Source organism: Perognathus longimembris, chromosome 8, assembly GCF_023159225.1.
Source record: "Perognathus longimembris pacificus isolate PPM17 chromosome 8, ASM2315922v1, whole genome shotgun sequence".
Taxonomy (NCBI): domain Eukaryota; kingdom Metazoa; phylum Chordata; class Mammalia; order Rodentia; family Heteromyidae; genus Perognathus; species Perognathus longimembris.
The window spans coordinates 60,786,852-60,800,026 of NC_063168.1; the positions used below are offsets into that span (position 1 = coordinate 60,786,852).

At 44.9% G+C, this 13,175-nt stretch overlaps 1 protein-coding gene across 1 annotated transcript in view; it reads left to right on the forward strand.

Moving 5' to 3' along the window:
* The window catches only part of Ift172 (intraflagellar transport 172), a 41,128-nt gene that overhangs the window by 15,221 nt on the left and 12,732 nt on the right, over positions 1–13,175 (forward strand). Inside the window, exons 15-27 of the mRNA XM_048353228.1 lie at positions 1,205–1,317; positions 2,259–2,426; positions 7,547–7,683; positions 7,906–8,013; positions 9,259–9,343; positions 9,596–9,688; positions 10,277–10,354; positions 10,571–10,819; positions 11,002–11,080; positions 11,303–11,423; positions 11,802–11,946; positions 12,623–12,712; positions 13,043–13,140. Of these exons, the coding sequence (XP_048209185.1) occupies positions 1,205–1,317; positions 2,259–2,426; positions 7,547–7,683; positions 7,906–8,013; positions 9,259–9,343; positions 9,596–9,688; positions 10,277–10,354; positions 10,571–10,819; positions 11,002–11,080; positions 11,303–11,423; positions 11,802–11,946; positions 12,623–12,712; positions 13,043–13,140 (1,564 nt within the window). The remainder of the gene's footprint in view (positions 1–1,204; positions 1,318–2,258; positions 2,427–7,546; positions 7,684–7,905; positions 8,014–9,258; positions 9,344–9,595; positions 9,689–10,276; positions 10,355–10,570; positions 10,820–11,001; positions 11,081–11,302; positions 11,424–11,801; positions 11,947–12,622; positions 12,713–13,042; positions 13,141–13,175) is intronic.

Below are 13,175 nucleotides of genomic sequence, written 5' to 3' on the forward strand. Positions count from 1 at the left end.
CCCAAGATTTAAACCATATTTATCCTTCACACAGACCAACTTTTATTTATTCATTCATGCATTTTATTTACTTATTTATTTACTTGTTAGTGCCAGTCCTGGGGCTTCAACACAGGACCTGGGCACTGTTCTTGAGCGTTTTGGCTCTACCCACTTGAGCCAGAGCTCACTTACAGCTTTTTGGTGATTAATTGGAGAAAGAGTCTCCTGTATTCCCCTGCCTGTGCTAGCTTCAAATCATGATCCTCAGATCCCAGCCACAGTTAGATAAGTCAGGTAAAGATTACATTTCTTTTTGGACAGTGTCACTCTGGCTCTTGCTCTCTGCCAGTTCTGGTCTTTTTTAGCCCAGGGTGGCCTTTCATCTGTGGGCTTTCTTGCCTTCACCTCAGCCTTTCAAGTGCTAGGGTTACAGGCGTGGGCTACAACACTCAGCCCTGCCTAGATTTAGCTAGAAACTTGGGAATATGGCTTACTGGTAGAATGCTGGCCTAGCATGGGCATCCGTGGCTCATGCCTGTAATCCTAACTACACAGGAGGCTGAGATCTGAGGTTCATGGTTCAGAGCCAGCTGGGACTGAAAAGTCCCCATGAGACTCATCTCCGATTAACCACCTGAAAACCAGAAGTGGCACTGTGGCTTAAAGTGGTAGAGCATTAGCCTTGAGCAAAAGAGCTCAGGGATAGCACCCAGGTCGTGAGTTCAAGTCCTATGACCAACAAAAGAAAGAAAGGAAGAAACATGTTTTGTCTGTGAGCCTTCCCCACCCCTCACTGTCCAGTGCTCTCACACCATAGGCATGGGAGTGTTCAGGTAACTCTTTTGAAGAAATATGGTCATCAGGTCATTTTACTTGCCAGCTTTCTCTCACTAGCATGCAGCAACAGGCTTATCCTTAATGTGCTAAGTGGTGTTTTTCAGAGTATTTCATGAGTGGTAAAGGCCATTTGCTCAGAACTCAGCATCAGAGGCAAATGCAAGTTACAGAGAGGAATCCCATTTCTTGATAGGTCTGGACTTTAGTATACTACATGGTTAAACAAAACCACCTACAAACCTAGATAAGACCTAATTTTCTTACACATCCTAGCTGAATTATTCTGCATTTCATTCCATACTGACACACTCTGGACAGATACAACATTCTTAAAGCCCATCATTGATTGCAAGACCAAACTTTTCTTACCCTCTCTTCTTTCTAGTGGATCTGATTGGTGGCTACAACATTGGTACCATAAGCCATGAGAGCCGTGTGGATTGGTTGGAACTTAATGAGACTGGGCACAAGCTCCTCTTCAGGGACCGGAAACTTCGTGTAAGAAGAGTGTCAAGCCTTAAGCCCTGTCTAGTCCATAGAGGGTGTGAGACAAGTTGTTACCAGGGATTAGGAGTGTCAAGATGGGCATAATTGGGGCTGGGAATATGGCCTAGTGGCAAGAGTGCTTGCCTCACATACATGAAGCCCTAGGTTCGATTCCTCAGCACCACATATATAGAAGATGGCCAGAAGTGGCGCTGTGGCTCAAGTGGCAGAGTGCTAGCCTTGAGCAAAAAGAAGCCAGAGACAGTGCTCAGGTCCTGAGTTCAAGGCCCAGGACTGGCAAAAAAAAAAAAGAAGATGGGCATAATTTCTTGATTCTATAGGTCATTGGCATAGCAAAAGGTACAGAAGGATCAATATTCTCTGAATCTGGAATTACAACCTGTCCTGTCAAAGCAAAAGGAGAGTTTGAAAGTCAGTTTGTCTTTTGCTATTTGCAAGTCTGTGTCCTCATGCAAGTTCCTTGCTCTGCTGTCCTCGTACTTAGCTGACCCTTTGCCCAGAGCTATTGCTCTTCGGTGACAGTTACCTGATAGCATTGAAACTGGCTTGAGCCCCTCTATTGATTCTCAATATGTTATTGCCAAAGAGTTTAACCTTGGAGTCAAAGCGAAGTCTGATGATTGCTCACAGTTTTATCACAAATTTCCTGACCATCTAATTTGTCTAGGGGTCTAACACAGTAATCCAAGTTGGTAACTCAGGCCCAAAGTTATTCTAAGAATGAAAATCTGTCCTTCGTTTAATTTCAGTTGCTCCAATGTGTATCTTTGCTGTTTTAGTAATCTCTTTTTTGGCCAGGGCCGGCATGCAAACTCACTATTAACTTCAAGGTTTGAAGGTGAATAAGTTTTGAAATTCAGCATGCACCTGACTGCTAGGAAATGGCCAAAGTCACTTCCTTCTCATTGTGCTCTCTGCTCTTCTTTCTTCAGTTACATCTGTATGACATTGAAAACTGCTCTAAGACAATGATACTCAACTTCTGCTCCTATGTGCAATGGGTTCCCGGAAGTGATGTGCTGGTAGCTCAGAACCGAAACAGCTTATGTGTGTGGTACAACATTGAGGCACCTGAGAGGGTCACCATGTCCTCTATCCGGGTACGTTAACACCAGGGGACCTCAAACATGGCACCAAGCAAATTACATGCCTGAGGAGCCTGCGGGTTGCTTGGTTTTCTCAGTCTACCTCCCATATTCTCTGTAATGGAGTTGGAAAGTGAAGCTTAGACTCCTTTCCCAAGGTGAACTAGATTCTGGAATCATCTTTATTCATATTCCTGGAGCATGAATCACCATCCTAGTGGTCCTAGGATTTCATTGAATCATATGTAGAGTTCTCTCTCTGCTGGTCCTTGGTAGGAGGGGAGAGTCTATGCCGCATTCACTGTTAGTAGCCACTTGGAATTCCTTTTTTCTTTTCTTTTCTTTTTTTTTTTTTTTTTTTTTTTGGCCAGTCCTGGGCCTTGGACTCAGGGCCTGAGCACTGTCCCTGGCTTCTTTTTGCTCAAGGCTAGCACTCTGCCACTTGAGCCACAGCACCACTTCTGGCCATTTTCTGTATATGTGGTGCTGGGGAATCGAACCCAGGGCCTCATGTATATGAGGCAGGCACTCTTGCCACTAGGCCATATCCCCAGCCCCGGAATTCCTTTTTCTCAGACTGAAAATGATACCCTCTGTAATGTCCCACCACAACATCATACCCACTCAGTAACTAAAATCTACGAGGAGTGCATGAATGCCACAAAGAGACTCAGGCCTGGCATTAGACTAGTCCAGTTTTTGTATGGAGAAAGACTTAATGCTCTCTCTCTCTCTCTCTTTCTCTTTCTCTCTTTCTCTCTCTCTCTCTCTCTGTCAGTCATGAAGCTAAACTCTGGCCCTTGGTGCTATCCCTGAGCTCTTCAGCTCAAGGCTAGCACTCTACCACTTGAGCCACAGTGCCGCTTCTGGGGTTTTCTGGTGGTTAATTGAAGATAAGAGTCTCACAGACCTTCCTGCCCTGGCTGGCTTTGAACCACAATCCTCAGATCTCAGCCTCCCAAGTAGCTAGGATTACAGGTGTGAGCCACCAGCGTCCAGCTTTATTATTATTATTATTCTTTCTGGTCTCATTTTAGACTGATCAAGGTCTCAACTTTGCCTTTTTTTAGTGCATTTTTTTACTTTTTTGGGTTGGAGGTTTGACATCCTGTTTCTGGAGTGGCTACTCTTGAAAGTTCAGTAAGTACTTAGTCTCGAGTTAATCTGCAGGTAGCCTTACCCTTTGCAACTAATACAAGGGGCCTTGAAAGCCTTTTTAACGTTGATTATCTCACTTTGCCAGTTGTCTAGAATTTTACTTCTAATCTCTTTTTCTTTCTTCCTTCTTTCTTTCATTCATTTATTCTTTCATTCTTTTTCTTTGCTCTCCTCCTTCCTAAACACCACTTCTCCTCTCCCATTCTCCATCAGAACTCTAACTAGGCATATGTTACATTTCTAATCTGTGTTGTTGTTGCTTTTGGAAAGGGGGGGCTGTACTGGGCCTTGAACTCACTCTCACTTGCCTTTATCATTCAAGGATGGTGCTCTACCACCTGAGCTACACCTCCACTCCTGTTTTTATGCTAGTTAATTAGAGATAAGAGTCTCTTGGAATTGTTTTCCCCAACTGGCTTAGAACTAGGATCCTCCGATCTCAGCCTCCTGCATAGCTAGGATTACAGAAGTGAGCCACCAGTGCCCAGCTTTTCATTGCCTTTTTAGCTTCTACATATTTCCTTTTTTGTTATTCCATACTACATTCTGAATAATTTAATTCAGCTCCATCTTTTAGTTTATTAATTTATTTTTTATCCTTGTATAATCTCTTACTTAAATCCGTTGAGGGTTTACTTCAAAATTTTAATTTTTCATAATTTTTGAGACAGGGCCTCACTATGTATCCCCATCTGTAATTTATTATATAGCCCACATTGGCCTTGAACTTTCAATTCTCCTCCCTCAGTCCTATCTCCCCAACTGCTGGGATTATAGATGTTTACCACCACCCAGCTTCACAACTGTAACTTTTTTTTTTTTTTTTTTTTTGGCCAGTCCTGGGGCTTGGACTCAGGGCCTGAGCACTGTCCCTGGCTTCTTTTTGCTCAAGGCTAGCACTCTGCCACTTGAGCCACAGCGCCACTTCTGGCCGTTTTCTGTATATGTGGTGCTGGGGAATTGAACCCAGGGCCTCATGTATACGAGGCAAGCACTATTGCCACTAGGCCATATCCCCAGCCCACAACTGTAACTTTTTTATTGTAATTCATTATCTGTTACTTATTTTTCTTTCTTTTTTTTTTTGCCAGGCCTGGGGCTTGAACTCAGGGCCTGGGCTCTCTCCCTGAACCTCTCTGTGCTCAAGGCTAGCATTTTCCTACTTGAGCCACAGTACGACTTCTGGCTCTTTCTGTTTATGTGGTACTAAGAAATTGATCCCAGGGCTTCATACATGCTAAGCAGGCACTCTACCACTATGCCACATTCCTAGCCCCTGTAACTTATTTTTAATATCTGAAACCCTTGAAGATTTAAAAATGTTGTATAGTTACTATTTACTCTTTCACAGTAGTTTGTTTCCTTGCTTTTTATTTTATTTTATTTTTTTTTGCCAGTCCTGGGTCTTGAACTCAGGGCCTGAGTACTCTCCCTGGCTTTCTTTTTTGCTCAAGGCTAGCACTCTACCACTTGAGCCACAGCACCACTTCTATTTATGCGGTGCTTTTTCTATATATGTGGTGCTGAGGAATTGAACCCAGGTCTTCATGTATACGAAGCAAACACTCTACCACTGGGCCATATTCCCAGCCCCTTTTATTTTGGGGGGGGGGTTTGTGTGTATGTATGTAATCTTTTGGAATCTTGTGTGTGTGTGTGTGTGTGTGTGTGTGTGTGGTACTAGGGTTTGAACTTAGAGTCTTATACTTGATAGGCAATTGCTGTACCACTGAGCCACATCTCGAGCCCTTTTCTGAACTAGTTATTTTTTAAATAGGACTTCACTTCCTGCCCAGGCACTTACCAGGACTGTGATCTACCTATTTTAGGCTTCTCAGCTTTGTTGACAGGCATGACCACCATCCAGCTTCTCTATGATCTTCCCTTTTTTTTTTGGCCAGTCCTGGGCCTTGGACTCAGGGCCTGAGCACTGTCCCTGGCTTCCTTTTGCTCAAGGCTAGCACTCTGCCACTTGAGCCACAGCGCCACTTCTGGCCGTTTTCTGTATATGTGGTGCTGGGGAATCGAACCCAGGGCCTCATGTATACGAGACAAGCTCTCTTGCTACTAGGCCATATCCCCAGCCCCATGATCTTCCCATTTTTAAGCCTCTCGCATAGGTAGAATTACAAGTGTGAGCCACTGGTGCCCAGCTCTTTTAGAATCTTACAAGCCTAAAATGGACATAATTTCCATGTTCACTTTAGCAGGAATCAAACTTGTGTTTGTTTGTTTGTTTGTTTGTTCTGGTCCTGGAGCTTGAATTCAAGGCCTGGACACTGTCCCTGGGCTCTTTTGTTCAAGGCTAGTGCTCTACCACTTTGAGCTACAACTCCACTGCCAGTTTTCTGGTGGTTAATGTTAAGAGTCTGATGGACTTTGCTTCACAGGCAGGCTTTGAACTGTGATTCTCAGATCTCAACCTCTTGAGTGGTTAGGATTAAGGTGTGAGCCACCTTGCACCTTGCAGCCTGCACCTTGTACTTTTTTTTTTTCTCAAGGCTAGTTTCTACAAGGCTAGTTCTCTACCACTTAAGCCACAGCTCCATGTCTGGATTTTTTTGGTGCTTAACTAGAGATAAGAGTCTCATGAGCTTTTCTTCCTGGGCTAGCTTCAAACTGTTAAACTCAGATCTCAGTTTCCTAAGAGCTAGGATTATAGACCTGAGCCAACACTGGGCAGAAATCAAATATTTTAAGAATCTATATTTCTTGCTTTTGTTCCCTTTACAATAGAGTGGAGCTCAGGTTTAATGAGATATCTCAGATTCATTCTCTCCATCCTACTGAAGGGCTCAAGGTTTATTCTCCTCATACTCTGTTTACCTTTGGGGCATCTGTACCTTTCCCACTTGTTCACTCTCCATTTTTCTTGGTCATATTGGTCAGTTGGGGGGGGGGGGGTCTTGAACTCAACTTTGTACTAGTACTGGGCCTTGAGCTCTTGCCTGGTGTTTTCACTTACAACTGATATTCTCCCACTTGAGCCATGCTTCTGCTTCCAGCTTTTTGCAGGTTAATTGGAAATAAGACTTTCCTGCCTAGGCCACTCCCAACCTTGATCCCCAGAACTCAGCATGCTGAGTAGCTAGGATTATTATAGATGAGAGTCACTAGTACCTGGCCTTTCTAATCTGTTTTTCAAAGAGGCAGGTAACTTTGGAGTGGAGAATATTCTTAGTGATTTCTTCAAACAAACTGAGCAATTAAAAAAATGTTCCAGCTGGGCATTGGTGGTTCATGCCTTAATCCTAGCTACTCAGGAGGCTGAGATTTAAGGGTTGTGGTTCAATGCTAGCCCTGACAGAAAAGTCTATGAGATGCTTATCTCCAATTAACTACCAGAAAGCCTGAAGTGGAGCTGTGGCTCAGTAATCGAGTACTAGCCTTGAGCAAAACAGCTCAGAGACAGTGTCCAGGCCTTGCATTCAAGCCCCACAGTGGGGAAAAGAAAAAAAAAAGAGGACCCTTAAGAATACCTAGCCTGGCTAGGGATGTCACTTAGTAGTAGAATGCTTGCCTAGCATGCATTAAGCCATAGGCTCAACTCCTCAGCACCACATGAACAGAAAAAGCCAGAAATGGCACTGTGGCTCAAGTGGTAGAGTGCCTTGAGTAAAAAGAAGCTCAGGGACAGTGCCCAGGCTCTGAGTTCAAGCCCCAGGACTGGCAAAAATAAAAACCCCAAAACCCCAAAACCTAGCCTCTGGTAGTGCTAGAAGTAGATTCCATGCTTCATCAGTGCACCCCCAAGCATGGGTGCTGTCATAGTTATGAGCATACTCTAACCCAAGGACATTCCCACAGATGAGTTATTTTTATCTGCTTGAGAGAAACCACGACTTAGGGAAACAAGGCCCACTATAATACCCTCAGTGTATGAGTGCTAGGGTCAGGTGAGGGCAAGGTCTCTTCTACACTGATTTGGTGGAAACACTAATGTGGAATTTGGATGTGGTGGGGACTGACTTTTACAGGGTGATGTTGTCGGTCTGGAGCGGGGTGGGGGAAAGACTGAAGTGATGGTGACAGAAGGTGTAACTACTGTTGCCTACACACTGGATGAAGGCCTTATCGAGTTTGGAACCGCTATTGATGATGGCAACTATATCCGGTGAGAGGCTGCTAATACCCATTGCAGGGGTGGGTGAGTCTGGGTCTGGGAGAGATGTTCCTGGGGTGGCTCGTAAAACACTGTATGTTATTATGGTCGGGTGGTCCAGGAAGACAACTAGACAAAAGTGGCTCCTCCCTTTCTCCTTGCCCAGCACCAGTATTCCTCTGTGTCTACCAGACCCTGCCCTCATTCCTTATCTTTGCTTTCCTCCCTCTCCAGGGCAACAGCCTTCTTGGAGACCCTGGAAATGACCCCAGAAACAGAGGCAATGTGGAAAACCTTGAGTAAACTGGCTCTAGAGGCAAGGCAACTCCACATTGCTGAAAGGTGAGGCAGACTTGTAGAACTGAGGTGCCAGGCAGCTGGGAAGACTGGCCTAAGTAGCTCTTCTGTGGGCTGCTCCTGTTTAGTGTGTAGACACTGCTTCCTTTTCACCTGCCTGAAATAGGAGAGCCATGGGGCATGTATTCCAAGTACCCTCCATACTAGACCACAAGAGTCTTTTACTAAGTTTGTTTCCATTTCTTGCAACTAAGTGCCCCTTAACAGGTTTTAACACTCACTTCTTTCATTCTGTACATGGATATGTGCATTCCAGATGTGGTACAGGACTCCAGACTTCTTAAATTAAAACCTTACCAATTCATGTAACCTCAGAGATGTTATTTGCCCATTTCAAATCTGGGTTTTGATTTTTCTCTGTGTAAAGTAACAATAATAGGGTTTACTTCATAGGATGGCAAAGAAGAATGGCAGTGGTAAAGGTATCAAAGAACAAGTGAGAGAATCTATACAAAGAACATAGGGATATAAGCTCCCCACATATAGACTACAGCAAGCCCTAATGGCTTTGTCTTCAAAACATATCCCCCACCCTACTGTCTGTCCACTAGCACAGACCACTGCCATCTCCCATCTACAGTACTGCAAAGCCTTCTAATTAAACTCACGGACACTAGTCTTATATCCCTATAATCCATTCATGCCAAGGCAGACAAGGTAAATTTTTTTTTAAACATAAGTTAGATTGTGTCCATTTTGTGCTTTAGACGGTCCAGTGGCTCACTGCAAGTATTTGGCCTCCTTCTCGTACCATTTTCCTACATGTCCACTAGTCTCAGCCACACTGGCATTCTCTGGCCCTTGAGCATGCCACACTCATCCTTGTGTGGGCCTTTGCACTAGCATTTCCTCCATCTGGAATGACCTTTCCTTACCTTACCATGACTGGCTCTCTTTCCTGTAGTCAGGTCTTGGCTCAAGCCTTAGGTGCTCAGAAGTCTTCTCTGACCATCAACTTAACTGGTCCCCTCTGCCACAGATGACAGTACCACCATGGTTAATGTTACTGTACATTTTATCAAGTTACCTTTGTTTACTTCTACTTGTCTCTACTAGGGTGAAAGTTCCTTGAGAGCAAGACCCTCTTTCTTATTCCCTTTTGGGCCTCCAGTGATAAGAACAGTGCCTTGCACAGTAATAAATGCTCAATGTACATTTGCTGGTACTTAATGTACTTAATGCTGGTCCTGTAATAATGTTACTGTTGCTGTCATTGCCTCCATGCTATAGGTGCTTTTCTGCTTTGGGTCATGTAGCCAAAGCTCGATTCCTGCATGAGACCAATGAGATTGCAGATCAAGTGTCCAGGGAATATGCAAGTATTATCCTCTTGACTCATTCAGTCTTCCAAGCTGAGTTTTCTCTTAGTACCACCTCCATGTTTCCTAGTTTTCCACCCATTCCTAGTGTCTTCTACCCTGCCCACCCCTCCTCTACCTTCCAGTTGGAACATTTTGTCCTTGCTTGTAATCCATAAAAGGTTTTGGCTTCTCAAGTCTATTAGCTTCCAGTTCTTAGGGCCTTCTTGTCTCAGCCCAGAATAGCCAGACTTCCCTTTGCCCTGCAGGGTGGAGAAGGAACAGACTTCTATCAGGTCCGAGCCCGTCTAGCCATGCTGGAGAAGAACTACAAATTGGCTGAAATGATCTTCTTGGAACAGGTAATAGAAAGAGAGAGGCAGGATGAAAGAGGGAATCTGAGAGGAAGTAAGGAAAACTCAGAAAAGGAAAGAGCACTGGTCAGCTGGGCCTCAAAAGGTTTGGAGAGAACTTCTAGAGAGGTGGGGAGTTAATTTCACTCCTTCCTTAATTTTCTCATCCTGTATTAGTCTTTATGTAGGCAAACTTCCTCCTTTGGGCTTCAGTTACTTCTTTTATTAACAATCCCCTCTGCTCCACAGTTTTTCTTGGCAATTCTTGTAAATCCAGGTTTCATGAGATCCCAAACTTATACAGTCTGAGGAGCCTTCTTTAAGAAGAATTACATAACACATATATATATGTTTATATAAATGAAGCTTAAGCTTTTTCTAGATTCATGTAAACCACTTCTGGGGTCAGTGGTAGAGCATGTGCTTAACATGCAAGACCCTGGGTTCAATACCCAGGCACTGCAGAGGAGGAGAGAGAGAGACTGATTGTTCTACCTTTGTTTGTGCAGTAACTAAAAGGTGAGACTTCTTCGCCATGCTGAGCAGGACTTACTGACTTGATTCTCTGTCTTCCCTCCCTCTATCTGGCTCTCCTAGAATGCTGTGGAGGAGGCCATGGAGATGTACCAGGAGCTGCACCGTTGGGATGACTGTATTGCTGTAGCTGAAGCCAAGGTACTTCTGTCTTCCCCGCACTTATCCAGAATTTAGTTTCACAAAGAGGTTTCTACATCATCTTATCAAGTAATTGGAGTGAGGCTGGGACCTAATTGGTGAGGAGTTAGGATGATGGTGACGTGGGAGGATCCACTCCTTCTGAGGGATTGGAAAGGCAGGTAAGCAGGAGAGCACGGAGGAATGTGTGTCCTGGCTCTCCCCATGTGTGTCCAGGGACACCCATCCCTAGAGAAGCTACGTCGGGATTACTACCAGTGGTTGATGGACACACAGCAAGAGGAGCGAGCAGGTGAACTACAGGAGAGCCAAGGAGATGGGCTGGCAGCCATCAGCCTCTACCTCAAAGCTGGGCTCCCTGCCAAAGCTGCACGGCTGGTGCTGACCCGAGAGGAATTGCTAGCCAACGCGGAGCTAGTAGAGCACATTACCACAGCCCTCATCAAGGGGGAACTGTATGAAAGGGTATGGCTAACTTCCTTTTCCTAGCCCTCATCTCCAAGGCTTCGTACACCTCTCCCCCCCATCTCTAGATGAATCTGTTGAGTATATAGCCCTCCCTGTCTTCCAAAACTGCTTCTGTTTTGAGGACTGATTCTTGATTCTTTGTGTTGTAGGGGTTTCATTGTAGTAATATGTATTAACAGGCAGGTGATCTCTTTGAGAAGATTCGGAATCCACAGCGGGCCCTGGAATGCTATTGTAAAGGCAATGCTTTCATGAAAGGTACTAGCTGCCCACAAGCCTTTTTTTGTCTGTTGTATGCTCTTGCTCATCCAGTCCCCTACCCCCACCCCTCCCTGAACCTCTCTGGGGATATCTAGTTAGGCTGACTGGCTTTAGTGTTCCTCTCCACTTCTCGCCTGTTCTCCATGCTTCATTGTCCTATCCTGTTATCCTGAGTCCCATCCCTGGAGTTCTGAGCCAGGTGCCTTCTCTGCCTGGCAGCGGTGGAGTTGGCTCGACTGGCCTTCCCAGTGGAGGTGATGAAACTAGAGGAGGCCTGGGGGGACCATTTGGTGCAGCAGAAGCAGCTTGATGCAGCCATCAATCACTATATTGAAGCCAGGTATGATGGCGTGGGAGTATAATGGAGATTTGGGTGTTATAGGAGAGGTGGAGTCAAGAAAGGACACTACAGCTTAAAACATAGAGGGTAGAAAATATCTGGCCTGTGGCCATAGGAAGCCTGAGAAATCATGTAATATGTGACAGACAGACACTTCTTGTCTGCTTCCTGTGGTTATCTCTCTGTGCTGATAATTTTTCATGGCTCTAAAATGATGTTATAAATGTCCACAGTGCTCGTGGTAGAAAAAAAATTTCCCTAGCCCCCAACCTGGAGAGGAGATCTCAAAATGTAGATTGGAGTATGTTTAAGGTGTCTCTTTTCTTCCATTTATCTTCCTCTTTCCTCATGCATATTCATCTTTCCTAACTATGCCAGGTGCTCCATTAAAGCAATTGAGGCTGCCCTGGGTGCCCGCCAGTGGAAGAAGGCAATTTATATATTAGATCTACAGGACCGGAACACTGCGTCTAAATACTATCCTCGCGTGGCCCAACACTACGCGTCTCTGCAGGAGTATGAGGTGAGCAGGCAGGCACCTTCTCTGCAGCATGAGACAATGCAGTTCAGAACAACAAGGAGGGCACCCAGGACAGGAAGTGGAGGAGCGTCCAGAACAGCTAGCTCATCAAATCCTTTCTGGGGTCCAAACAGCTTCATCACTGGGAATGGAAAGCACAGTTTACTTCCTCAGTTTCATCCAGCATGGCACAGACACTCCTTCTAGATACATAAAGTGATTGCCACCTATCTTCTTGGGCCAGCTCAAGTGATTCTTTATGAATAGTTCCAGCATAGCCGGAGAGAGGAGTTGTTTTGCATTGCAGAAATATGAAGCCCTTAGATTTTCACTGTATTGTCTTCATTCTGCAGTACTAGGATTTGAACTCAGGAGCTTGTGATTGCTAGGCAGACACTCTCCCACTTAAGCCATACCCCTTTTTTTTTTGCTTTTCATAATTTTTTGGATAGGGTTTTTGTTTTTGTCTTGGGCTAGCCTCAAGCTTTGATCCTCCTACAGAGGCCTGGTATTACTGAGCTAGTTTTTTCCTAAACAACAAAAGGTACAATTTACTCGTGCTCATCCTTTCTTCTCTATTATTCACGGTCTCTAATATCCCAGCTAAGATTTATTTCTTCCTCTTATAAATTAGTTTATTTCTGTTGCCCTGACCTTTTGCATCTTTTATCAACTACAGATTGCTGAAGAGCTCTATACTAAGGGAGACCGGACCAAAGATGCTATAGATATGTACACCCAGGCTGGCAGATGGGAACAAGCCCACAAGGTAGAGCCTATCATTCTGGAAAGCAGATGGGCTTGGGAGCTGACAAATCAACTGGTTTTCTGAGTATCTGATCCTTCCATACCTTTGTTCTTGCCCCATACTCCAGTGCAGTGGGAACAGAAAGAGTAAGATAATGGGATGTATTTCCCCAATCACAAGGCTGCACAGAGAAGAATTCTGACTGTTACTTACACAGTTGGCTTTCTGTAAACTAATGGAGTGTCAATACCCAATCTTCCATGGTAGTTGGAAGAGTTCCAAGTTCCCAGGCAGGCAGGTTGCCTCGGAAATGGGCACTTGAGGCTACCAGGGCTCTGTGTGTCTGCACAGCTGGCAATGAAGTGCATGCGGCCAGAAGATGTGTCAGTGCTATATATCACCCAGGCCCAGGAAATGGAGAAGCAGGGCAAGTACCGTGAGGCTGAAAGGTAAGTGTGGCCACCCAGGAGGCGTGGAGGGAGGC